Source organism: Apostichopus japonicus, chromosome 19 (assembly GCF_037975245.1).
Source record: "Apostichopus japonicus isolate 1M-3 chromosome 19, ASM3797524v1, whole genome shotgun sequence".
In the NCBI taxonomy this organism is placed as follows: Eukaryota; Metazoa; Echinodermata; class Holothuroidea; order Aspidochirotida; family Stichopodidae; genus Apostichopus; species Apostichopus japonicus.
Genome location: NC_092579.1, coordinates 13,625,378 through 13,652,509, shown reverse-complemented (window position 1 = coordinate 13,652,509; position 27,132 = coordinate 13,625,378). Strand labels below are relative to the sequence as shown.

Genomic DNA, 27,132 nt, shown 5'->3' with positions numbered 1-27,132 from the left:
TATCAAAAGTAATAGCTAAATAACTAAATGAATAATGGAAAGCTGATTGGGAAATTATTTGGTACAACGGAAAAGAGCAAAAAATTGATGGTTGGGAACGGAATTCGAACCAGAGACCTCTGGATTACGAGCCCAGTGTTTTACCAACTGAGCCATCCGGCCCTGAGTTGGTGGCCATCCCTGTATCGCCAATTCTTTGCTTGGGGACGCCAGTCAGAAACCATAGTACCTTGCAAACAGTGTAACCAGGGATCAAGCCCCAAATTCATTCGATACAACCCAGGAAGCGGCAGGGAAGGGATTTCATGAGAAATTCGGTTTGTAATCTATAGAGGTCGCTGGTTCGAATCCCGTTATAGCCATACATTTCTTTGCTCTTTCCCAAAAGAAAATACTTTGTAAAATTTTGGTCTGAAAAGGTAAAGACTTCTTTTCATGTAGTGAATATACGTTAGACTTAAATACCGCCAATTGCAGTTTGACCCCTCCCTCCCACCTCTCTCAAAAGAAGAAAAAAAGAAAGACGATATACAAGTTAACGTGATAACTCAAGAGCCTAAACTCGCGAGTAACAGCGAGTACGTATAGGCCTGAGTGAGACAACAATAACGTCCCACGGTACGGATATCTAAAACCTGTTACGATGAATGATTCTCATATGAGTTTTCTCCATACAAGTGATTTAGAATATAATATGTAGACCTTGTGAGCATTTATTAAACACTGGACATTAATAAAGAGCGATATTTTCGTTGTCTAACATCCAGTATAAACGGAGATGACAGTCCAATCACCAAAATCGTAAGAAATATTTAAAAAGAAAAAAAAACACGTTAAAGCAAATTTTGAACACGAAAATGCGTGGCGTTTTTCCTGAATGGTAGGATAAGGAAGGAGGAGTAAGTAGGCGGTGCCCATGGAGCGAGGGCGCAGTGCAAAAACATTCCAGTGTGTAGTTAGGTAGATGGAATAGTGCAGATGTGGATTGGGAGACACAGGGCAAAGTATCGTCACTCGTAAATCCTCAAACCAGTAAATTTTGGGGGAAACACTGGACAATAATAAAGAGCGATATTCTCGTTTTCCTACTTTAGATTCTACTTATAGTTTATGTACAGAAAACCCACCTCATCAAACCCGTTAACAAAAACCTTGTTTTGTCCGTTTCTGTGCTTGGAATAATTGTCCCTGATAAGATCAGGAAGACATGTGTAAGCACAGGGATTGTAGTGTGTGTGTGAGTGGGTTTGTGTTGTGCCTGGTATAATAACACAATTGCTTCTCCCATCAATCGCCATTGAAATATATTTGAGATGATGATTCAGTGATTTATCTAGTCGGTCAGAGAAGAGGGAAAGATTGCGACCGGCTGCAGCTAACTCGTGTTTTACGATAACCAGTTCAGCCACGTCGTGTGGATTTATAGCCAAACAAAATGGAAGCCTTTTGGCGCTATGTTTAACCACATTGTTTAATATAAAGTGCAAGCGAAGTCAAATTTACGACGTCATCGTAAAGTTTGACGTGAAAGTTATGGCAATATGACATCAAGGTCCCCCCATCTTGTCACAAATTGAAGATATAATCTCATTCCATCCTTGGCATGGCTGTGTGTTTTTTTGTGTTGTACTCTCCTTTATCTGGAATACTTCTCGAGTACGCGGGAGGAAGAGGGAGAAGGATGTAACGAAGAGGAGTATAAAGCTGTCCGGTCACATTTTAGTTTTCACACCAATCATATGATTCGATTACTGACACGTGACGAATGACGTCAAATATTGTTAATCGAACATATTCATTACCGTAAAATACTTGCCCAGGTTTGATGACCCTAAAGTGGGTCATTGAGCGGCTGGGGGGGGGGGGCTTAAAACGGTAGCACTGTTGGCAGGTTGGGTATAGAAGGGAAAGTACATGCTTTGTTAGAAGAGCTGTTTAGAGAGAACTGAACTAGACTTTATCTTAAATGAAACCGTCCTAGTGATTTACGCATGGGTAGACCATGGCGGTTGTCGAATCCAGATATTGCTCAAATGACTAAAAAAACAAACAAACAGCAACAAGTAATAGCCTATCACGCGTACATTATCTACCTTGCGCTGTGTGTAACCCGGCCAACGGAATTGATCGGAGGGGATTTTTTGTTAAGTTTCGTTTTCAGTCATTGACTTGTTTGGTTTTATGTTCACATTCGAATTTAATGAATTTCAAGTTGTTGTCTATATCTGTATATATATATATATATCTGTATATATATATATATATATATATATATATATGTAATAATAATGATATTTATAAAAATAATAATCATGTCTTGCATATTCATTTCTTCAATTTCACATTACGCATTATTTATGCATGTTTTGCATATATTCCTAATAGGTAATTTTGTTAAAGAAACCCGGTAAAGGAAACAAAAGGCAGAACAATCCAATATGTTTTTCTTTAAATCCGCTACTTTCTGCTTTTCTCTTTTTTTTTACGAAAAGTGTTGGATTTTCCCCCTTTACATGAGCTGGTTTTTATATAGATAACATGTATAACTTCCGTTGTGTACACAGGTTTCAAGCCGTATGCAGTCACATCGAACACCTTTTGCACTACGTTTGCTCCAAAAGTGTCAACCGTAGGACAGCCAGCTTTGCTCTCCGGTGTCGTCAGTGCTTCAACGCCTTCGGTAAAATGTGGTCCCCTCTCACCGGAAGTGGGGTCTCTCAAACTTGGTTCGGAGGAGCCGACCGTCAAACGTGTTTCACCTACGTTGAGAGTCGTGTCACCCAATTCGGTGCCCGTCAAAAAGAGAAGTGCCTTTCGAACCGAAACGGACAGTGCGTATAATCGGTGTATTCAGCAAGTCAATGATTTGCAGAGGACAGAAAACGCAAACAAATTGTTGCAAAGTGAATCTTCTTTATCGAATTTTGATCAATCACATAGTTTAAAGCAAAGAAACGAAAGTGAAATATCCCCGAAAAGTGTGAGTAAGAAGGACCCTCACGATTCCGGAAGTACCTCTACAAAAAACTCTTGTATACTCCAAATGGATCAGACAAGTTTACCACCGATAAAGCGCGCCAAACTGCTCCAGGAAAATCGATCTCCTCCTATTACTGTCCGACAAGCTCAAGAGACAACTAGTCAGTTAGTACATGACGCGGTAGCTACGGAAAAACGTGACGTCACCGGTAATACATGTGAGCGAGTAATGACGCAAACGTCGCCATCGAGCAACACAACCAAAAAAGAGGAGAGTCCTCCATTCACAGGAAGTTCTCACAATGTTTCCACTCCAGTCGGTACCAAAGCAGAAAGCACCTCCCCCGTGCAGACTTCCAATGATGCTAATCAACATGGCACCTTGAAGGCAGTAGAAACGACTGGCGGGAAGACTAACCAGACAGGTGGTAATGCTACAGGTGAGGGGCTACATAAAAGACTTTTACGTAGCCATTTCTCTACGTAAATAGAAACAAAACCCGCTTCATTGATGTTGTGATAAGTAATTTTTAACAAATGTATATTACATCCTTACAGGTAAATGTTGAAGGGGGAGAGGAGAGGGGGGATGGAGGGGGGGTCGGCTAAGCACGAGGCAGAGTAATGCACTCTTTATCGTATTGATTGAGCACAAGATTGGTTTGATTTCTTTGTTACAGAATCTTCGTCGAAATCTCCCACTGGTCGATTACTTTATGGTCCAGCCCCTGCGTCACAATCCGGTTACCCTCCTCTTTACCTGCCGAGCTCCTGTCAGGTTACCCTTGGACGCGAGTCGAACAGAGTACCCAAAGATGGTTCTAAGGTTCATGCTACGACCTTTGTACCTGACTTAGGTGAATTCATACCGGGTCCCGCCTCGAGTACCCGTGAACCACCTTCAAGGATCACTCGAAGCGGCCCCCTCGGGAGTGACGGTCAAGTGATGGGAATGAAGGTCTTGGAGAGCCCTGCTGTGAAAGGAAATGTTCTTATAAAGAATGGGGCTACAAAGGACAATAAGAAGGGAGGTAGGCATGCTGGCCATGTGGAACATATACCTGCAAAAGCGATGAAGAGAGAAGGTAAAAAGTCACCATCGAATGGTGGCGATAGGACCAGTTCAAAAATGGTGTCGCCCAGTGGTGGTGTTAAAATGGCAGACACCAAGCCTGATAGGCGAACAGACGGTTTTGTTGGGGTTGACACGTCGAAGAAAATGAGAGATTTAGGTCATGGAGTAACAACGAATCCAAACCCAGGAGTGAAGGCTGGTGACTTATCTATTGTTACGCACCCTTATGGGTACCAGCCCCTCCTGTCGGTTGGTGGGTCACCCCCTGGACAAAAAAGTTCCTCAGTGTCTCCACGGGATAGAAAGAACACTGAACTTCGGGGTGGGTCTGAGCTGACAAGTAAACAACGCCAAATGTTGGATTGGCACATGGCAGCAGCCAGTCAGCATGGTATATTTTATGAAGCAGCTCCGATGTGGAGTTCGCCGGGCTTTGGTACAGCCCGAACTAGCATGATAACTCCCCATTCTAGTTCGGTCTCCACACAGGAAAGTGTCCTTAGATCTGCCTTACTGCACGGTGGTGGTCACAAACAGCACCACGACAGCGGTAGTCATACCACTGCTGCCATGACGTCACCGAAAATGACCGTTTCCGAGGCACCCCACCATAAGGTGGAGCCGGTCGACGTTACCAAACTGAAACGGGAAGAACTGAAAAAACCGCAGATAGGTAAACTGAACTTTAATGACCTATCGTCTGGCAGGGGAACCCCAAGCAGCCGTTCCGGGGACGGCACACCCACCAGAAACCCTCCCGTGGGTATCGCTTTGGTTCAGCAGCGACAGGACACGGAGCGGAAAACGGATTCAAGAGGTTCAACAGGTAGTAATCAGAGAGGTAAGTTTTAAACAGTTTAAACAGTCGTAACTCAGTAATTATTTTCTGGATCTAATGTTAGCTTTATTACTCGGGCTGTTTCAATATACGCTAACGCCGCAGTATGTGTATGTGTTTTGTGTATGGGCTTTTGGGTGGGATAGCCTATACAACTCAACTACAAACTTTTTGAATTCCTTTTTGGACAAAGGCTTGTAAGGAAGTTCTGTGTAACCGGCGAAATGCCTTGTTTAAAACAAATAATTGTGATCAAAGTACTTGCTTTTCCATTTCCTTCGTTTCGTGCTGAGACAGACTCAATGGAGCGTTGTTCCCATTCTTGCTCTGATTGTAGGAGAGACTGCCCGTGTGTTGGTGTTCGATCGACAAGATTAAATCATACCCCGCACCCTCCCCACCCCTCCATAGGCAGTGCCAGTATGCACCCTGCTCTCTATGTGGTTTTTCAGAAAGATTTCGTTTTCATTTCAAGAGGGTGTTTTAACTTTAGCCTTGTGTCAACGTGATCCTATAATGTAAGTGACTTCTGTTCCTGCACAGTAATCATCATTGTTGGCATTCATGACTTGAAACTCCCTGAATAAACCAGGGAATGACGTTTTATTTCATTTTGTGTTTTCAGATCGCACCGACGATAGACGACATCGGGATTCATCGCGAACGACGTTTAGTCCACATCGAGATGCAAGGGCCACCGATTCACACCGGTTGGTATCACCTAATTTTAACCATCATTTATTTAATGTTTTAATTCATTTATTTGTTTTATCGCCAATTGTGTACAATCATTCGACTTTTGAAACAGTCGCTGGTTTATTCTTTAACTCACTTCCCAATAAGGTCGAAACCATATATTATCAAGGTCAAAACAAAAGAGTGGAAAAAACATTTCGTTGTCGATGTGCAACTATCACATCACACCTCTATTTGCTTCAACTTCACTTAGATACAGAAATATGTCAATCTCGAGCAATCAACATTTCGAAAAGTTGATAGATATTGGCATTGAATGCAAATTTCACGAGGCAGCTTTACATATGTTGCTCTGTTCTTCAGTCAAACAAACAAAAATACTCACGGATTATTCTTTGAAAGATTATCTGACTTGACAACATTGTGGTGTGCGTGACTTAATTGTAAACCTCATGTTGTGCGTGTATCGTTTCTCATGTGCTGATCAATCATGAAGTAAGGTGCGCTTGCGCAGAGTTAAAAACGTATAGATGTGAAAATGATGAAATGATATGGAGGGAAATAATTTGAAACAGCCAATTATATGGTTTGATGATAATGCTCTCTTGACACTTGTCATTTGTGACGTTTATTTATGGTATGTGGAAATGAGTGTTTATTGATCGGAAGGCTGTGGTTAATATTAATACTGCAAGCGTTGATGGCATTTAACTTCCCATATCATCATATTCCCGTTACCAGAGGTTCACCTAAAGGCTTCTCCGTTAGAATTTACTACCAACTTGGGTCCAATCGTTTTATACATTGAAGTTCACAAACATCAATTTCCTACAGGGTTGGGTACTTTCAGGCGTTAAGTTATTATTTTTGTTATTCCAAACACAAAGGCTATGAACCAAAATTCGCGGAAAGTGTCTCATTGTTTGCAAGCATAACAGAGACACCTAAAAAAAAAGTATAACAATCATACCACGGAATAAAGAAAATCCAAGACACTTCACTGGAAGGTAGAGGCGTAGGAGCCTTCGAGGGAGGGGAGGGATGAGACGGGGCTAACAATTTTAGCCTCCCCCGCCCTGCAGTAATTTGCTATAAAGAGAAATTCCACAGCAGTTCTTTTTTTTATGTCCCAAACATGGCTACACGTGTACTAGAACAATTAGAACAAAAATTGAAAATTCTGCATGTGTTTCCACGGTTTTGGTTACTGGACTCTCACCGAGGCAATCCCTCTTTGTCGACCCTCGGCAATCCCTGCCAAAAACAACATACCCCCTCCCCCATCCCCTCCCCACCCCATATTGATCGTGATAGTAAATACCTTAGTATTAAATATTGTAAACTTCTTCATTAAGCATTGTGTCTTGAGGATTCAACGGTGTCAGAGACAAATCGCACTTGAGGTTGCAGAGTTAATTGCAAGACAATTAAAACATTAAAAATCATGACTAATATATAGAAGTACCAAAGGGAAGGAATGTTACCGTTAAATTTTCTTACTTTTTTGTCCAACAGAGAACATCGATCCAGTAGTAATCCAAGTCACGTGTCTCCGCATAATCCGAACCTAGCCGTTACAGGTAAGAACAAGTTTAATATCTGAAGCAGTTCAGTGTATCAACAGAGGAATGTACCTTCTTTAAATTCCAATCATAAGTTTAACATAATACGTTTAAAACACTTTATTAAAGTGTATTTTAGTAAACCTTTGCAACTAAAAATACACACCACTTGCCTCAGACTCCTACAAGTAAGCATAGTGACTTTATTTGAAAAGGCGATGGTACATCATCACAACCGGGGATTTTACTTGATGCACAACCAGTGATTATACAACCATTCGTCTTGCTCAAATTTCACACATACACCCTGTCTGTTTCTTCCTGGCACCATCAATGCTCTCATCCAGAGGGATTTTTTTTCTATCTAATTGTGCATTTTCATTTTGTTACACAGGTGGTTCTTCCATTGGTACCCATGCACAAGATTATCTTCCCCACCATGGACCATTCCCTTCGTTTCCATCATGTTTTCCACGCTTTCCTGCAGGCCATCATAGCCCTTCGCAACCCCTGTGGTTACACCAGCCCTTTGCGGTGCCGACTGCCCATGGACCTACCTCGAGTTCATACCAGGATGTACCACTACCAGGGAATGTTGGTCTACAGGGGAGGGACAGTGTGCCCTCTCGTCAAGTCATGATGTTCCCACCTCATCTATCAGCATCTGAAGGTGCACTTCATGGACTAAGTAAGCCCGTCATAATTATCTCCATCAGTTCAGAAACCGTTGTTATGAACAACGTGACTAAATGACGATTATTGGTTCTCACAAGCCATGTTCACAGTTGAGAACCCAAGGAGGAGCTGACCTTGCATGGTCTATTACGATCGTAGTGCCGACGTATGAGTACTCAGGAACAAGGCTATAGCTGTATTTTTTGTTGAGTTGTAGCCTTACATCCCTCTGACCAATTAGCCACGTCATACTTTAACATAATTGGATACCCCTCCGCCTTATTAAAAGATCTATTTGGCTGCAAACAGTTGGCGTCTCCCTTATACCTTTTCAAACACGTACATATTCCAATATCTTGCCTTGCTTTGGGCCATCTTGATTATCAAATCTTGGCTGCATCTGCTGCAGTTTATGACTGACTTTATATTTGACTCTTATTTTGTAACTGAATACGAAGAAGTTGTCGAGGAACCAATTGATGATATTGTAACTTTCTAAAAGAAGGTGATCTATTACCTTCATTTTATATTTTTTTATATTTTGACAGGTGCTTGGCCCTCTCCGTACTTACTGCCAGCACCGCTCCATCCTCAGCTGGGCAGCCTTAATCCTTCACTATACGCACAATTTGCTCACGTACCTCAGGGCGGATCATCTATACCACAGCCGCTCCATCTCTTGTCCGGGCAGTCCGAGTCTCATCCAGCAGTCGGCAGCGAACTTCACACACTGTTGCAGCAGCAGGAAGCACTCTACCACTGGTATAGAGCAGCAGAAATTCACTCTAGACATGGAACATTCTCACCAATGTCTCATGGGGATGCAACTCAACCCCCTGCCCATCATGGTATGGACCGCAGCAGAAAACAGAGTGGAGGGAGAAAAAGTGCAGAGAGCAAAACTGAGCCTGAGAAAAAGCAGCTTAAAACAGAGGGTCCACCACAAGAGGTTTGTGGAAGGACCTCCAGAGAAGTGGTTGAGGAAAAGGTTACCCACACAGCTCCTCCAATTATCCCGCAATTCCTTCCAGTTCCACCTGGTCCTGCCATGCCCCTCTTCTATCCATCCCATCCTATCCCATACCTCCTGGACCCTACCAAGAGGCCTTTAGTTCCATCACATTCCCAGAGTCCTACCACAAACGTGGAGAAGAAGGATGCTGGTACCAGCAGTCATTCACCAGCTGGTCGGCCATCCAGTCGGGATCGGTCCAAAGTGCAAGACTCAGATGCAAAGCCTCCTGACAGTAGTCTTCAGACTGCATGTGTTCAAACTATTACCACTGACAATGTCACCAATTCCAAAGAGGATATCAACGCTAAATGTCAAGAAGAATTGGACATTAAGACAGTGAAACAGAAAGACTCTGAGACAGTGATAACAGATAAAGTGGAGGGATGCGATAAAGAGATTGTGAGAGATGAGGTGTCGAAGCCAAAAGAAGAAGAACTCATCGACGTTGAAAAATTACCAAGTGTAGGAGAGTCTGCAGCAGAACAGACAGAGAACGCCATCTTGGAAGTGACAGAGAAGGAGGAGAAAGTTGTGGAGATTATTTGTGAAAAGGAAAACAAAAAAGTAGAAGAGACAAATGATGGTCAAGATTCTAAGACGACTGTGGATAAAGGTAATCAGGCAGAAGGGACGGTAGATACAGTCCAGTCCAGCGATTCTGAGTCATGGCTCTCCTCTTACTCATCGTGCTTGGATGGACAGAGGCGGGAGTCCCTCATTTCCAGCATCATGACAACAACCCAAAGCGTTGCATCCAGGATAGATGCAGTTGACCAGGAACAGCTCGCTGCCATCGAAGGAATCGCATTGCTCAGTGAAGTGGCCGAGCAGAAAACATTTGAGGCCATATGTCACAGGAAAGGTAAGAAAGGGATTGCTTGAAGGAAATAAAAACCTTGTGTTTGATATACTTTTTACATTAATGATACAGAGACAGTCAGTTACAGGATTGACTGGCCAAGTATGGATTGGCAAATACAGTTTATTGGCCAGTATGTATGCATCTAGTTGGTGGTATTGCCTTTGATTCCGTTATCGGTGTGCCTTCATTTCGAGTTGGTGGTACCACTTTGGTTTTTCAATGGTTAGTATTCCATTTTACCCAGGAGGTAGCATATCCTTGTTTTACTGAATGGTAGATCCTTTTGTTTCCAGTATGCCTCTGTCGCAGAAAATTGTTATTTGCTAATGAATTACACTATTTATTAATTTCTTTTGCTAGATGAACCACCAGAGGTTGCTTTTGATGATGGTGCAACCAAGTTGCAAGAGCCAACCAGTACTAAAGAGGGTCAGTGTTTTATTAAAGTTGTTACATATATATATTGATACTGACAAAATAAGAACAAAAGAGAAGGTTTAGAAAGATATAGATTATCGGGAGAGATTTAAGAGGAAATTGCTAGCCATCTGCAAACAAGATCGATGAATGACACTCTGTATCAAAAAGGAAGGTATCAGTGTTCTTTCTTTGTTGATACTCATCATGAACTTATACTTCATATAGTAAATATTGTAATTCTGGGTTGAGTACTGCATTCTAGCCAAAAAGCGGCCATTTCACTTTTCAAGGACTTCATTTGTCGTTTGTAGATGATGACAAGGATGTGTCGTGTTTGCAACCTCCGAAGGACTTACCCGTCTCAATAAACACAGAGGAGATGAAGATTAACCAGTTGGTGGAGCTACAGCGGAAATACAAGGAGAAGAAAAAGGAATATGATAAACTGCAACGAAAGAAAGACAAAAAGTAAGTTGGGAATACAAAGTTCACCAATCTAATAATAACATTTTTAATTTGGTAATTCCAATTTGGAGTGGATGTCAGAAGTCAGTTTCCTGCCCTTCTCTTTGCATCTGCCTGCATCACTTTGTGTATTGGGGTACTTAATAGGGTGATGGAGGAAGAGGGGTGGGGGTAGGGTAGGGTTTGTGCATCTGCACCACACATCCCATAGCATCCATTTGACTGACTTACCACTATGATGAACCAATATATTGATGGTGGGTTAGGCATTGTAATGTAAACCAATGTTAAGCAGTAACACATGAATTCTTGCCAGGTTAGTTTTGATCTCTGATTCTGATATTCTGGATGATAATTCCTTGTTTTGTTCGATATTTAGAGAGAAGAGTGACAAGTCAGGAGAACAAACGAAGAAGCGAGGACCAGGTCGACCCAGAAAAAGAAAGAATAGCCAAAGAGGAAAGAAATCCAGTGAATCATCTGAAAAGAGGTAGAAGGGATATTTTTATTTTATTATATTATATCAGTCACTTCCCTTTAATGTTGGAATTGTTTCCCTATATTCAGGAGACTTTGGTTGTAAAATGGTGAAATAACTGTGTTAAAAATCACTTCTATGGGTAAACCTAAGGTGCAGTTGTACAAGAAAGAGGGAGAGCCTGACTTTGGCCTGGGGATGTTTGAGAGTAAGGGTTTGAACCTATTACCTCTTGATGAGGATAGAAACATTCATATGGGAACTAATTCCAAAATAAACCTCTACAAACATAAATGATGCTATATTTGTGTTGGATCAATGTAATTAACTTTATTTATGTCTGATATCTTTCTACTTTGGCATCTCCACGTGATATGAAAGCTTCTAGATTCATCACCTCTGAGTCAAGAAAATTGTCATGGGAAAAGTAAATCTAGTTATGACCTCGCAGCGACTTGGTACATTTTATTTCAAATGGCAATAACTACTGATATATCATGCTTCCTCCAGAGAAACTCAACCAAACATCCTTCAGTCATCAGCTGATGTATTGTTAGAGGCAGCAGCATCTTTGGAGGAACCAACCATCCCAACTAAGAAGAGGAAGAAGGATAAGAAGGAGAAGAAATCAAGACTAAAGAAGGAGACAGAAGATATCAGCAGAGGGTGAGTAATATCTGGATGTTTATATGATATGATTTGGTTTAGAATCCTTAAAATGATGTCGAATTATAAGGGAATGTCAATCACTAGTTGAAAGATGCTATTGCCTGACTGGCGGTGGTAAAACCTTTACTTGGTGATCAGAATCAATCTAGAGTAACTCTGAAATAGTTCAATAAAATGAAATAGTTAATTGTTTCATTCCACACTAAATTATTCGCTGTAATATTTGGAGTAGGAACCTCTTTTATGAGTAGTATCCTTGATTGGGATTTTTTTTTTATGGTAGGGAGATGTCTGCAAGCTCAATCCAGTCTTCGGCAGACGTTCTTCTTGAGGCGGCTGCTTCTCTGGAGCAACCCCTCATCTCAAGTAAGAAGAAAAAGAAGGAAAAGAAAGATAAGAAGACCAAACTGAAACGAGATTCCTTGGGAGAGACAACCTTGAAAGATGTTAAAGTGAGTATTTGTCATTTAATTCTGTTCATCTCACAAGGAGTTGCATACGTAGATGGCCGCTAAATGTAGTGTTAACATATGCCCGGATATCCCTGGACATATCCTCTACGTTATATCACAAGGAGTTCCCTAGATGGCTGGATTTACATAATCTTAAAGGAATGCCTGTCAAAGTTGTTATATATACAGTGGAAAAGCTTTCTGGATGGTGATTTGTACCATCTAAGAGTTCATCAATTTGAACACAGGAAGACTACTTGTCAGCAGTAACAGACCATCAGTGGTTCTGATCTTACAAGACAGATTGCAATGTCATCGAGATACCCACTTACATTGACATCATTTCAAAGAAGGCCCCCCTCCCACCCACAAAGGGAATGGAAAGCTCTACAAGTTTAGAGCCCCTCTCCCAGGCAGCAACAATTGTGCCTTCCCTTTCTACATAAATAATATGGTAACCCTCCTTAAATACAAAAAACAGTGTCGCTTGCCATAGCTTGAATGGAACCTTGGCAAAAGGCACTGGTTGCCAACAAGCTAACAATGCAGGCATCGGAATTTTAGCTTCCCCTGATGTGGCATTTAGGAAATCTCTAGATCCTGGCAGAGAGAAGAGGATATATTCATTAAATGATAAAATCTTGAAGTAAACTTGACCCTCGTTTCCTAATTTCAGGATTCTAAGAAGAAGAAAAAGAAGCTTTCCAAAAGGAAGGAGGGAGAAGTTTCCGTCTCTGAAAACAAATCCAAGAAAAAGACTAAACGTAAGTTATTTGTGATGTGTTGCCAACCACTTTGTCCAGCGGATATTGTTTCATTTGCAAGTGCTTCTGCCAGCAGTTCTGAGAATGTTCCTAGCTACTTTTCTTTAATATTTTTTTTATCATTAAAAGACGAATCCATATTCTTGTGGAGACATGTTCAGCCTCACGGACCTCCGACACGCTAATTTTATACTAGCATCTTACAAAAAGAAAGTAATTATATACAGACATTACTTGTTTTATGTTACACCACCATTTTATACAAGCACTAAAAATGGGAGTCAAACCTCACTACAAATAATCTGGTCCATCCTCACCTCGCTCAATCAGTAGCTGTAGCAAGGGGGTTGAGGACCACCCCTGCCAGGTGGAAGTGGGGTGTCCATAGTCACTGCCATGGGTGTTGCTCCCTCTTTCTACACTACTGTTAATACTGAGAGTCATCAACTGAAATGAATTCAGAATATTTCTTTGTCAGATTTTTAGAAAATCCATCACTATTAGGAAAGGGATCATTACAGTACATATTTAAGAACTTTGCTGTTGTTTTTCTTTGCTCTTGCAAAATTATGTTCAGAAAATATTGCAAGTCACCACTAAAAATTTGAATCTTACAACAACAACAAAAACTGTGAAATATATTCAAGCCTGACAAAACCAGTTTTAATTTATTCTTTCTCACATTTACAGATTCTCTGTCATCTTCTGAAATGCCCTGGTCGAATTCGTCTCTTAGCGGTTTATCTGCTCTAGGCAAGAAGAAACTCACTACCAAGAATGGTGAGAAGAAGAAGAAACATTCAAAAGTGAAATCAAGTTTGTTACAAAGTCTACCGGAAGGCGTAGACTTGCCAGCACCTGTTGGAGCCAGCCTGCCCATGTATGGAGAACAGAAGTACAAACTCAGCGGAGTATATGGTAAGGGGTCAAAGGTGAAACCTGTATATCATGAGGAATGAAAGGTGTCTAACGGGTTAGGTGGGTTAATGTGTCTATGTCTAGAAGATTAAGGTGTGGATGGTTTTAGGAGTGAAATATATATGTCACGGGGAATGAAAGGTGTCTAAAGGGAAGGGATTCAAGGTGTCTTTGGATCTGGGTGCAAGGTGTCTATGGTTTTGAGGATAAAACATGTATGTTATGGGGAATGAAGAGTTTCTAAGGGTGAGTGGCTCAAGTTTTTCTATACCTAGGGTGGAATATGGCTATTATGGGGAATGAAAGGTGTCTAAGGGTGATGGGTTCAAAGTGTCTATTGCTACTGGTGAAAATTGTCGATGGTGAAGTGGTCCTTGCTAGTTTACACACTCTGAACTTCTAGGGGTCAACAGGTTATCTGAAATGGCCTGAAATTGGCTCAAGGGATCAACAGGTTATCTCAAATGGTCTCAAAATTGGCCTTATTCTCTGTGATTTATACTAAATGAGTTGGCTTTGGCAGTAGATTGTGAAAATGTTTCACAGTGTATAAACAATGTCATGTAACTCTCATTCATTAATAACAATTATATTAAATGGATGGTTGGTTGCAGAGCTGATTTGCTAGATCAAAATTGGTAAAAGACAATGTCCATTTGCTCCTTCATCTATGTGTCTATATTTCACCTAGGAAGACTGTTCTTTCTCAACATTGAAACAATTTAGAATAAAAATGCTCTACTGTAAATTGGTTACCACTGAATGAATTGGTTGATGCCCACAAGTGAGTGTTACAAATAAGAGCTAGACATCTCTGATCTATCCTGGTTCTCACATAATTCTTGAACAAATCAAACTCACTTGCTCTTCATAAGTCCGATATGTGGAATTTTGAGCAACTTACATGGCAACGAATCACAAATGGCTTTCTGGTTATCACTTACCGTATATCTGTTTCATCTTTATGCAGGCTATTCCAGTGATTCGGACGATGATGAGAGTAGTCATTGTAGTTTTGATGTAGCACCGAAAGGACTGGCGCTGTTAGCATCCACCGCCGAGCTCTCATCGGGACACTCCACACCAGTCAAGAAACCATCAAAGAAGGACAAAACTATCACAAAGAGGCAGAATAAAGCAAAATCTGAGGAAACGGGAACGAAAAAGAGATCTTTGTCCGAAGATTGTAAGTGGGAGAGCTCTGTTATATTCTATTGAGCCATGATGGCAATTAAAGTAGATTTCATACAACTCCACAAGATGGACAATCTGCTGTGATGATATTGATGATCGTGTACAGGAAGAATAATAGTTTATAATACTACTATTATAGTACATCAATATTGCATATTCTTATAAGACAAAAATGGCAGTGTTTTATGCAAAGAGTACATGCATTTAAGTGTCAAAGATATTCCCAGTGAATTTGCAATTTATAGTTTGCCTGGTCGTAATTTCTTTATGAATTAAAAATCTTGCATCAAAAAGAAAAAGAAAATATAGCCTTATTATAATTTTTTTATTTAAATAACTCATGTCTTTTTTTGATTTGTTTTACAGCCACTTCAGTCAGTAAGAAGTTGAAACTAAGCAAAAAGAAAGAGAGAGGAAAGATTCAGAAAACCTTGAAGAGAGAAAGAAAACTGATCAAGAAATCTGCGCAGAAAGCCGCAGCGATAAACGAATTGTCGCCCGGAAACATCACCCCGCCTAAATTCGATGCAGAGAGTTGGTCGAGGAGGCGAAGCGAGAGAATCTTTCTGAGCGATACCAGCCCACAACAGTCACGGGACGTTAGTCCTTTATCAAAGCCAAGTGAGGGTGGAAAGGCCAAGATGAGGCTAGATATGGGAAGCAAGTCTAAGGTGGAACCTCCCGCCCTCAGTCCTGGCCTATCGAACATAGGAACGGTGTTAGACGCTCTGAAAACAGATCCTTTCCAAATGAGGCAAAAGTTTTCACAGATGTCTGAATCGGAAGACGACGATGACGACGACGACGATGATATCAGTGACAGTGAAAGCCAGAACTCTAAAATTCAGGTGAAAGTAAGAGGTAGATCTGGAAAGGACAAACTAAATACTCTACTAATGAATGACGTGTCTGCTACTTCAGATAGCAGTAACAGTGAGGCAGAAGACATGCCCCTTAGCTCGTTGGTTCCCGACAACAGTGGGCCAGGGCATAGGATCTGCAATTTACGCAAAGAGGACCTCGCAGAGGGTCAGAGAGTCTTGGTGCCGTTTGACAACCTGTTCTACGAGGGTAAAACTCATCCCATCCGACCTCCCGACGTTTATGGTGTTGTCTTTGAGAGTCGCCGCGGCAACAGACCACACGTGTTTTCACAGGAACAGATACTTCAGGAGGTCATCGCCGACGTGAAACCGCATTCGGTGAAATATTTACCAGAGGGCACGAGAATATGCGCCTACTGGAGCCAGCAGTTCAACTGCTTGTACCCGGGGACCGTGGTGAAGGGCAGTCCGAACCCGTCCGGCGAAAAGAAGATGGTAAGCGTCGAGTTCGACGACGGAGATTCGGGCCGCATCCCTCTGAGTCACGTGAGGATGCTACCTCAAGATTATCCCATCATCAGTGACCTCGGTTCATCCTCCATTCCACTGGAGCGAAGATTACGACAACGTAATACAGAGACGGGCTCTGCCCAGGATGATATGAAAGAGGAAGATGACACCAGGAACAGACGGAGGAGAGGACCGAAGACCAAGAGCGGCGGTAGCAAAATAAGAAAGAGTGAGTTTTGATTGGTTTAAAGAAGGAGATATTATAGACTAATTGCCTAGCTGAGATCAAATATGTTGTCATGGATTGTTGTCAATGGGAATGTTGTAGTGAGAGAAAGAAGGATTAACATTGATCATCAGAGGTTGAACATCTGTGAAATATTTTATCTGTGATTTATAGTGGTGAGAATGGGGGGTAGGGGAAAGGACAGATCATTGTGAGAGGTTTAAGTGAACAAATACTGAATTCTTTCCAGGCATAGCCAGTTTTTCATTTTTCAATTTGAAGAAGTTGCTCTAAGCTTGGACAACTAGATTAAATTTAAGAAAAAGAAAGAGAATGCAATAGAAAGAACAAATTAGGCAATGGAGTCTGTTCCAGCTCTCTACACTGTACCTGCAGAAGGAATATTACATACTTTCTTTCTTTCCTCTTTTTCTACAGAAAAAGAGCTACCTGAAATGGGTGATGATGAGGTATTTTTACCTAACAGTACTCCCGTGGTCAAGTCACCACGGGGACGGAAGCCAAAGGTTAAACCGGAGGCTAAGAACACTAAGCCAGCGATCGTGGCAGGCCAGGGTGGACCTGTTAAGAAGGGTAGAGGGCGACCTCGGAAAATAAGACCAGAAGAGACAATAGGTGAACCACCCAAGAAAGGCAGGCCTCCTAAGAAACAGCTGAGCGGCAGCGTTACCATGGCGAAGAAGATCAACAAATTCTATGCCGGTAGAAAGAAAGTCATTCAGGCGAAGCTTACTAAGCCAGTGAAAGGCACTCGGCCGAGAGGGAGACCTCCAGGTAGCAAAAAAGGCAAGAAAAAATCAAAGATTGCAACCGGTAAAAGAAAGTCTGTGTACCCTGCTGACATATTGGACCCGGCCCAGGCTGCTATGCTCCGGTACAACGGTCCGGACGACAGTGAAGATGCAGGAACCATCGTAGAGGGCGATGTCTGGAGTCAGGATGAAGAGGAGGTGAAAACAAATATCAAATACACTTATTAGTTTATTGTTTTATGAAAAATAAAGACAGTCATTTATTGCCCTGCCTAAATATGAGCTAGACTTCCAAGTGAAATTAATGAAATAGAATCATCACATTTGATCTCTGTTGCAAACTACTCCTTATTTTTCTGGTTTGGCAAAAGTAATTCAATTAACAAATCTGTTTTTTGTTGTCTTACAGGTTCCGAGTAAGAAAAGCAAAGGGTCAAAGAGCAGTAAAATACCAGGTTAGTTTTTAAAAGAAAAGGTTTTAATAATCCACCAGAAACTACTGTCTGTCATGTTTTAACACCCAGCATTCATAGAGAATCAATTACTGAGTGAAGACTCGCGCAAAAAGAATGTCTAATGCCGGTAATCTAACCTAGGTTCGAATGAGGTGTAACAGAAGTGTTAGACACCACCATCGATCCCAGAAAATACACACACAGTCAGTACATACAGCTGCGGTCAATACCCACATCACAGTGTACATAGCAGCGATGGACATCTCAGGTCCAGCTAAAGATAACAAGGTATCACGTTTCATTACTGTCTGCATTTTGTAGCGACACGAACAAAATGTCACTTGCAAGCAACAGAAAGTTAACTTTTTCAGATGGCCGCACGCGGTTTGGGACGAGTGTTCAATACCTTTAAAGAAGCATCAACTTTATTTTATTTTCAAACACAGCATTCATTCCAGAGCGGCAGCTGTGGAGATGGCTCGGAAATGCAACCCAGAGGAAGGGGAGCAAAGGCAAAGCCAAGAAAGTGTTTTACAAAGCTATAGTGAGAGGCAAGGAAGTGATTAGGGTGAGACCACTCATTTTGTCTTTGTCATTTAAAAGATGTGCTAGTGATGTTTAAAAACTAGCGTCTGTTTGATCGGATGGTTCACGGTTGGTCATTTAGGCGGGAAAAAGGCCCATTTCTTTCATGGATACTGTCATCAATCGAGTATATAGTTTGTATTTCTTTGTGACCATAAATCACTGTTATAATTCTTCCACTTAAGATCTTCACTTGGTTACCATTTCCATGGTTACTGTGAATTATATCAATTTGATCTCTTGTGTTGCTTGCTGATCATTGAAATTGTGTGTTTAGGTAGGGAACAATTGAACTAACTTGACTTTATAGGTCATGGGTATACCTTGGAGTTCATGAATATTTAAGATATAATTTATGTAGCTAGATTTGTAAGTAATGCTTTACAGATCATCGAATTGTATCATTATTATGTTATATCTGCTATATTGAAATAACCAAGCACAGAGAGAGAGAGAGAGAGAGAAGGAAAGAGGATGTTACATGTTTGCAGTTATCGCTGGAGTTTTGGGATAGTTCTGATTCGGTTAACAATAATTAAGGTTATCAAGGCACCAACAGCAACTTGATTAAAATGATACTGCAGTTGTTGCCGAGGGTAACAGATGATCTTTTAGTGATTTAATGCAAACGATAGGAGCATTGATCAAAATTTGAGCACTGCTTGTAACAGACTAGTACTTTTTTTTGGAGACAGAAACAATTCTCTAAGCAGTTTTCATTCTATGTTTAACTCATTGTTCATATGCAGGTCAATGAATGTGCAGTATTCCTGTCGACGGGGCGCCCTCACTTACCCTACATCGGTCGTATCGAGAGCATGTGGGAGTCATGGGGAAGTATAATGGTTGTGCGGGTCAAGTGGTTCTATCACCCAGAAGAAACCAAAGGATGTGCTGCCAACATCGAAGGAAAAGTTAGTAATCATCTTAAAACATTCTCATCCGACCCAGAAATTAGTTGTTGGTACAATGTCCTCTGTTATTTCTTTTGTACTTGTATGGGTCAGATCATTTTCTCCTAATAGACCTCCTTGTCAATTCGTCTGGGAATGGACAATGTACATATAATAGCCCTAGATGTCACTGCCCTCACTATGTATAGTTTCACTGAGAGGCCAATTGATCAGGTATATAGGTTGGACTGACAGTGGTAGTCAGTAGTGCAGCAAGTGCAGCAATATACAAGGCTAAATGGGGGGGGGGGGGTGGGGGGCACTTGCCAAGTTGCTACCATTGGACTGTCCGTTTTAACAATCAGATATGATGATCCCTGAAAGCTTATTATATGTAACCAAATACCATGACGACGACAATGTCAAACTTCAGCCCAGAATTATATATGCAAATTAGGCTTAGTCTATGTACATATACTATTAAGTTGACATTTCTTTGAAAGGTAAATATTTCTGGAGGGATTATTAATCTGCTGTTAGTTTTGGTTAGCTGAAGTTGTTTAATACTTGACAGCAAAACTAACATTAATGAGATAATCAGACCTGATGATAGTGTTGGGGATTGGGATGGGTAGAAGGTTAGGAGACTGTAGCCCAGGGTCAATTGGGGGGGTGGGGGATTGTATATAGGGTGGGGGGAAGTTGACATAATTGTCCAGAGGCCTCGCTGGATCTCAATGCCACTGATGATGATTGTAGAGCTGTTCTGCCATGCACATAGCTATAAACCTCGTCCGAACCATAACCAATCTCGTTTCTTCTCCTCGATCTTCAGATGGCCTTATACCAGTCTTCGCACGTGGATGAAAATGACATCCAGACGATCTCTCACAAATGTGAGGTGCTCTCTCGGGAGGAGTACAAGCTGAGTGCGATGGGAAAAATACCCAAAAATAGCGTCATCGACAACGAGGACATCTACTATCTTGCCGGGACGTACGACCCAACAACGGGGCGTATGTCAACATTCCAGTGAGGACATCAAATTCTGAACTTAAGTGTATTCATTTTCAAATGTCTTTTTTTCTTTTCTCTCTATTTTCTACCCCTTTTTCTTTTATAATGTTTAATTGTGTAAGAAAACCTACTGTAGTATATAGTACCAATCTAGGAGCAGATAGAGGTCTTTATACCCTCTTTCTTTAATTCTTTATCTCCAATCGGCAATCTTTGTTTTTAAATTCCTTTTTCTCTCGATGTGAGTGTTTTTTTGTGTTGGTAGTAAGTGTTAAATGTATATATTTCAGCTATTTTTAACTTGAAAAGACAGTGGTCAAAAATTTATGTACTAGTTTATAAATAACTATCTGTAGATATAGATTAAGTGAAAATGAAATAACTAGGTGTTGATGCTTATGTTATCCGATGGAACTGAATAAGTATGCTATAGTTCACAAAATGTGTGCAGTCGTCTTTATTTTCTTGTAAATATTTGAAACAGAAGTAAACGAAACGATTTAAAGACCATGAATAGTAAAATGATTAATTTTGGGAAAGATATTTTTCAGAGATGTTTTATGTGAAGAAGAAAAAGGTTTTGAAAGATCATTTGCAAATTATTCAGAAACATTATCTATTGAAAGACAAAGTTTTATGGTAAAAGTTACATGCAATTAGTTTTTGGTCGATATATATTTTATCCTCCGGAACGAAGGAAGAGCATAGGAAAACGAAAGCATTGGGAAAGGATTGTAAAAAATGAAATTCTAGAAGGGATGCTTCCTGTCAAGATCATGTAAATATATGTTTAAAGATCTGTAAAAACAAAAACAAGTTTAATGAGAAAAATCGCAGCTGCTTTTAAATTCAATTTTTTTTTTTTTTAGCAGAACAGTTACCGTACCGTAGAAGGTGATGAAGTGTATGTAAGCATTTCGTGACAGTACTTAATTAAGAGGGCTTATCTATTCTTTATTTAACATGTTGATATGGAGAAGTCCAATTCCAGACAAAGCACAATATAAGTATACATCGTCCTTTTTTTTCATTTGATGTTTTCGATTTGTTTGGTTAAAAGTATTTCAATCCAATATATGTTTCACTGTTCAACCTTTAGATTTGCTCAAAAGAGTTTTCAAAAACCGAAAAATGAGATTGTTTCAATTTCGGAAACGTATTGTAGGGGGGTTTTTTTCATAGAAAAATGAATTACTACTACTGTAATGTGTAGCAGAAGGTTAATACTGTAGGCGCTATATATCTGTAAAGTACTAGACAAGATTTCTTTGAGTAGAGCCACTCATCTGGGAAGGTTATGCTTAGAGGTCTAGATGGAAATGCAAGCCTTTGATTGGTTGATCATAGTAACTTTAAATAAGATTGTGCTTAATTAAGATTTTGATCCAATCACCATGACTTGGTTAAGCCAAGTACATCAAAGACGTCTTGGCGAAATTGTTTGAATATTCAACGATTACTAATGAACGTGTGTACAGGGAGCAGAGACACCGTTGCCCTGATGTTAGCAACCAATCACTGTGCCTGAATCTAATGCATATTCATGACTGATATGGTTTGAATCAACCAATTGGGCCTATTTCCTAATGTTAGTACCACTCTATCTCATCTCGTGCATCAAAGCACTGATAGTAACAGTATGAACAGATCCACACATCTATCATCTTATAGGAATGTTCTTTCTAATAGGAACATTCATTCTTATAGGAACATTCATATAATTTAATGGGAACATTCATCTAGTATGACATTCATTCTATCAGTTCAAGTGATATCTCAGTTCAAGTGAGATGTGATATGAATGTATAAGTATACTTAATAATTGTCCCAACTGCTCGCAAAATGGGTTTTATTCTCAGCAATCTCTCATGGCATGTTTTGCATAGAGGTGGGTATCAAGGTATGCAAGGAGTCAGAATTAAATTTTAAGCTGTCAGACTCTCTGATGCCTGGGTGAGGGGGGGGGCAACATGGGCCACATATTGGCACAACTTAGTTTGTGGTAAAGTACAGGATCTGAATTAAGAAATCGAATAAACGTGTGTCAGTAATTTGGAATAGCACTAGTTGAACTCTTGAGGAGAGAGAGAGAATTCTTTGACATAATATGACGTAACATACAGTAACAGTTTAAAGCCCAGAAACAATGCAAATTTAATTTTTAATGCAATATAACTTTGTATTCATTAAGAGAGGTAAGACCAGTTTGTATTAGATCGACCTGTGATTACAAATACAAACATTAAAACGATACGTACGATGATTCCTAAACTCATCGAAACACAAAAAAACAAAAACGGCAAAGAAAAGTAATGCCATTCATGAAAATTATCCGTCAACGTTTTGTGGACTGGGCCATTTTTACTGAAGGTGATATTCAGAAATATTTTCACACATATACATATGCACACACAAAAAATCTAACAATTGGTATAAATTACAACTTTACAAAATGGTACAAAACTGGTGAACTGCTGTACAAGAAAGTCTATCTACATGAATAAACATGAAGTTTCCTGCCTCCATTATGTTATCAATTACGCATTGATAATGACAAGCATGGCCTTGCTTTGCTTTCGTAAATTACGTTAAGCCACATTTCAGGCTATTTCTTTAGAAATGATTTAATCAAGTTTAGAAGATAATAATATATTACAACTGCGAATAATATTTTACAAGGGAAAAAAAAAGGATAATATGTTACGAGGAAAACAAAGGAAGTTTCTACGGTAATATATACCATATTCAAATCATGAACTATGTATTCATGCCCTTTTTTTTGTTTAAACCTTTTACCCCTTTTCTGTTTGATGTTGTTTTATTTTTCTTTGTTTTCTGTTTGTTGTTTTCCCCTGCCATACAGGCATGCTTTTTTTGCATAAGTTATTTCTGTACATACTTGACAGTCTAGCTGTAATTTTTGTTTCAGGAAAAAATAATTTCAAAAAAAGAAAAAATTTGAAAAGGAAGTTAGCTTCTTTAAGACTGAATGCATAGCCAGACAGTGGTGATGTAAATATGATGAGAATGAAGATGCCTTAAAAGACAGCATCATGAGAGAGATGAAATATATATGGAGAAAGTAGACCAAGCCTTATTCATTGTTATTATTATTTCGTGTCTGGTCTGTCTATCTTCGCCTATATTGAGTCGATCGTAATAAACCACTAAACGTAGAATGGAGGACTTGAGGGAGTCTTATTAAGAGACAAATAGTATCAGCAACAGGCTAAAACATAACCAGAATGCAAAAATGCATTGAAGTTTCAATTACTTCATTGCAATAGACTTCTGCTTATTCACCAGAAACAGCTATTATAATATAAATATCCTGATTTCTACCATGAGATACGCTATCATGTTGAAATGGTTGAGCGCCCTCTTTTATCGCTTTTATTGCTTAGGCATACAACCTCCGAGGAACAATAGAAAACCGAAAAACTTTTAGGCAGAACAAAGGTTTGAGAATGCTTTGTTCTGCCCAAAAGTATTTCGGTTTTCTATTGTTCCTCAGAAGTTGTATGCTAAGAAATAGAAGCGATAAAAGAGGGCGCTCGACACATCTTGCCAGTGATACATGATTTCAAAGCAGTCAAATCAAACCTTTGTTATTCATAAATGTTTTCCGGTTTTGTGTTGTTCCTCGTAAGTGATAGAAGCGTTCAATGTTTTAATCGTAATTTTTTCTTCAAAAATAGAACAGAGGGTGATAACATACTGCCCGATACTGTTGTTTTAACTGGTTGTTGTATAAGTTTTAGATCTCATGGCTTAGAAATTTAGTTTGGGGAAATACATGGGCGACTGCAGAAAAAAAAATCAGGGGACAAATAATCCAAGTAGACTTTTGTATACGATTGGTCTGGGGTCCCTCTCCCAGAAAACAATTATAGACTGCCGCAAATGCGATTTCCGTCCATCCTATATTCAACAACTGTGGATCAATATAATAAAATGAGAACTAGGGATAATTGAAGTTACATTGACTTATATGAATGCTGCTCCTGCATGTTCGTTTATTTATCTTAGAAAGCTCATATGTCTCACAGTACGATGAAAAGGATGCTATAGTGTACCAGGTTGTAAGGCCCAGTTTATTCTTACGACTAAGTTCAGTACAAACAAGTGTGTCCTGGACAAATGTTGGCCAAAGCAAAGTAGAAATGCTGCTGATGTTATAAATAACAGTCATCATTATGAGCTGATAAAGCTCTTGGAGTAGTATTTTTTACTTATTTTAAGGCCACTGGTTCGATTGCATTACTAACATTACTAAACGTCCTCCCTGCCGATACAATCCATGCTGATAATAGCAGTGTATTGTATGTGTATTCTTTCCTACACACATTGAGGTACAAATCCTTCTCTACAAACTGGTGCAATCTGCCAATACTATTTACAATCCTTTTACAAACAACTTTTACACTTCTTTGTACACTCCTGTTTTACTTAGCAAATCTCCTTCATGATATGCAATAAATATCAGGCAATAATAAATAACATTACATGCAATGAAACAAGAAGATATTATTCTATGCATGAACCCTAAGCCTGACTGGAGACACTGTATCGCAGGTCACTATTATCCCCTGTGACACTATAGGCCCCTGTGACACTACACCCTTCCTTATCTTCTCTTGTGCAGAAGGTAAAATTTTATAAAAGTTTATTTCAGCTACGACAGAGCCACATAAAAATAATACTTGTTTCAGATTGTCACTTCCCAAACTAAGATCTCATTCTGAGATACTGTCAAGAGGTGTTTCCCTGTTGGAGTGAATTTTACCAACTGTATACCGCTATAATGACCCACAAAATCCTGAAAGCTCCCCTCAGAATAGTCCATCAACTTAACAAGGCGTTCTGAAAGTGAGAAGAGGGAGAGAAAAAGGTAAAATAGAGACCCAGTAACAAAAAACTGTCAAAAGGAATGATTAATTTATTGCTGTTTATTGAGGATGATGATTATGGGCAACAAGAATCAATCGTACATGCCCAACGGTGATAAACATTGCTCGTTGTTATATGTAAACTCAACCAATGTTATAGCTTAGTGGGGTCACGGTGATGGTGTGTCAAGCATGTGTGAGGGCAGTGGTTCTGACATCTAGCCAGCCATGGTAAAGTGGGATAATTTATCCAAGACCACTTCATGGTTTCCTCATAAAACAGAAGAAAATCTTTACAAGTGTACAAAAATAGAATCAACGGATTGAAACCATTCGTTTGATTGCCATCTGATATCGACTGTCAGCTGGGGGTCCATAAAAAACATTTCGGCCCACGGCCCAGGATCTTCTATTGAGGACTGAGCCAGGACCCACCAGACCCCCAACCCCCTCAGAAGGACCCACCAGACCCCCAACCCCCTCGGAATCGAAGGTCGGAACGGATATGAGATTTGCTAGGATAATTAAATTGGATGTTAAAAACATAACTTAATGACCTACTGTCTTTGGGTCACACCCCATAGTTTGCGGGGTCTGTGGTGTGATTAACCAGCTGTTTGACCTGCCCTTTTGCCTCTTAGTGTCGTAAAGTAAACAGCCTTCCAGCCTTATAACTTGAGCATTAATGGGCTGTATTTTACTAGGGTGCTTCCATCACCATCAACATGAATAACTGTACAGTTGGCTATTTAATTGTTCATAGTGTATAATACCTTTGGTTCCAATTGCATAGAGATGACCAAGAGAATTAACATCCAAAGCTGTAGCCCAGTGTGTGAGGGCACCTCTTCTGACTACCTGTTAGATGAGATTAGAAAACAAAAGTAATTAGGTTCTTTTTAATTACGTCCTACATGACTTAATGTTTGTCGTATGCAAATAATGAGGTAAAGTAGCGTTTATCAGGGAAACATGCAAGTGTAAATAAATCTAAAGAGAGAGACAATTACTTCTTAGGCCACAAAAATACAACCAAGCATAAAAAGTAAGATACCTTGCTCTTTCCAGACAAAAAAAAACACAATTTTGTGGAATAACGTATTAAAACTACTGTATAATCCTTTGATGATCATCTGATGTACCTATTTTCTTACTTTCCTATGTATTTTTTTTGAGCAATTACTGTTAAATTAACTCCACTGAACACACCAGCGAATAAGTCGGACTAAGCGAATAAGTCGGAAGAAACTACTTTCCGCGTCTGAAAGGCAAAACCCTGGGCTTAATATATATGATAGTTTACGTGATCTAACCTTCTTCTGTGATATACTGTAGAAATTAACCGCTTTCTGCATGCCGTAGCCCGCATAAATTATGATGTCAGAGTCCGATGGAGAGAATCTAGCCAAACTGCTCGGTAACAGTTGAAAGTGAGCCTGTGGAGAATGAGCAGAGATGGATGGAATGATGAAATAGTTGATCAGTGCAGATATATACTGCCAACACAACAGATTGTATTTAAGGTTTTATATTAAGTTCATGAAGGCATCTTGACACTTGATCAAAATTATTAGTTACCATGTCAACCTGAACAACTGAAATTAGTTGATATTTGCATTGTTATTTTGAACATACTTACTTAAAGTGGGTATGAGTCTATTTTGAAAACCATCAAACTTTGTCTTTTATCTACAGAAAGTTGATCACAGAATGATAACGGACTTGCATGAGGCCCCGATAAATCCATAGCCCAGCAAATATATTAATGATGATGGTTTCATTATATTCCCATCCAATAAAAAAATTTTTCTTCAAAATCAACATTTAATTTTTCCAAAAACCTGAATTCTATTTCATCATTTAATCATTAGGACTCGTAAATATGCTTTCAAGAAAAA

General features: G+C 39.8%; 2 protein-coding genes across 3 annotated transcripts in view; one reads left to right on the top strand and one right to left on the bottom strand.

The window, feature by feature from the left end:
- LOC139960584 (uncharacterized) overlaps positions 1–23,432 on the top strand; it is a 74,177-nt gene extending 50,745 nt beyond the window's left edge. Inside the window, exons 4-23 of the mRNA XM_071959040.1 lie at positions 2,565–3,419; positions 3,660–4,895; positions 5,518–5,602; positions 7,104–7,168; positions 7,545–7,838; positions 8,374–9,702; positions 10,063–10,131; positions 10,434–10,590; positions 10,967–11,077; positions 11,576–11,731; positions 12,018–12,186; positions 12,863–12,950; positions 13,641–13,868; positions 14,839–15,054; positions 15,429–16,625; positions 17,061–17,593; positions 17,805–17,850; positions 18,297–18,418; positions 19,185–19,349; positions 20,164–23,432. Of these exons, the coding sequence (XP_071815141.1) occupies positions 2,565–3,419; positions 3,660–4,895; positions 5,518–5,602; positions 7,104–7,168; positions 7,545–7,838; positions 8,374–9,702; positions 10,063–10,131; positions 10,434–10,590; positions 10,967–11,077; positions 11,576–11,731; positions 12,018–12,186; positions 12,863–12,950; positions 13,641–13,868; positions 14,839–15,054; positions 15,429–16,625; positions 17,061–17,593; positions 17,805–17,850; positions 18,297–18,418; positions 19,185–19,349; positions 20,164–20,364 (7,322 nt within the window). The 3' untranslated portion in view covers positions 20,365–23,432. The remainder of the gene's footprint in view (positions 1–2,564; positions 3,420–3,659; positions 4,896–5,517; positions 5,603–7,103; positions 7,169–7,544; positions 7,839–8,373; positions 9,703–10,062; positions 10,132–10,433; positions 10,591–10,966; positions 11,078–11,575; positions 11,732–12,017; positions 12,187–12,862; positions 12,951–13,640; positions 13,869–14,838; positions 15,055–15,428; positions 16,626–17,060; positions 17,594–17,804; positions 17,851–18,296; positions 18,419–19,184; positions 19,350–20,163) is intronic.
- LOC139960585 (WD repeat-containing protein 90-like) overlaps positions 20,427–27,132 on the bottom strand; it is a 41,674-nt gene continuing 34,968 nt past the window's right edge. For both annotated transcript variants that reach the window (XM_071959042.1, XM_071959041.1), the window contains 3 exons: positions 26,548–26,670; positions 26,008–26,092; positions 20,427–25,208 (listed from right to left, as the gene is read on the bottom strand). In XM_071959042.1, coding sequence (XP_071815143.1) covers positions 25,054–25,208; positions 26,008–26,092; positions 26,548–26,670 — 363 coding nt within the window. In that variant the 3' untranslated portion in view covers positions 20,427–25,053. The remainder of the gene's footprint in view (positions 25,209–26,007; positions 26,093–26,547; positions 26,671–27,132) is intronic.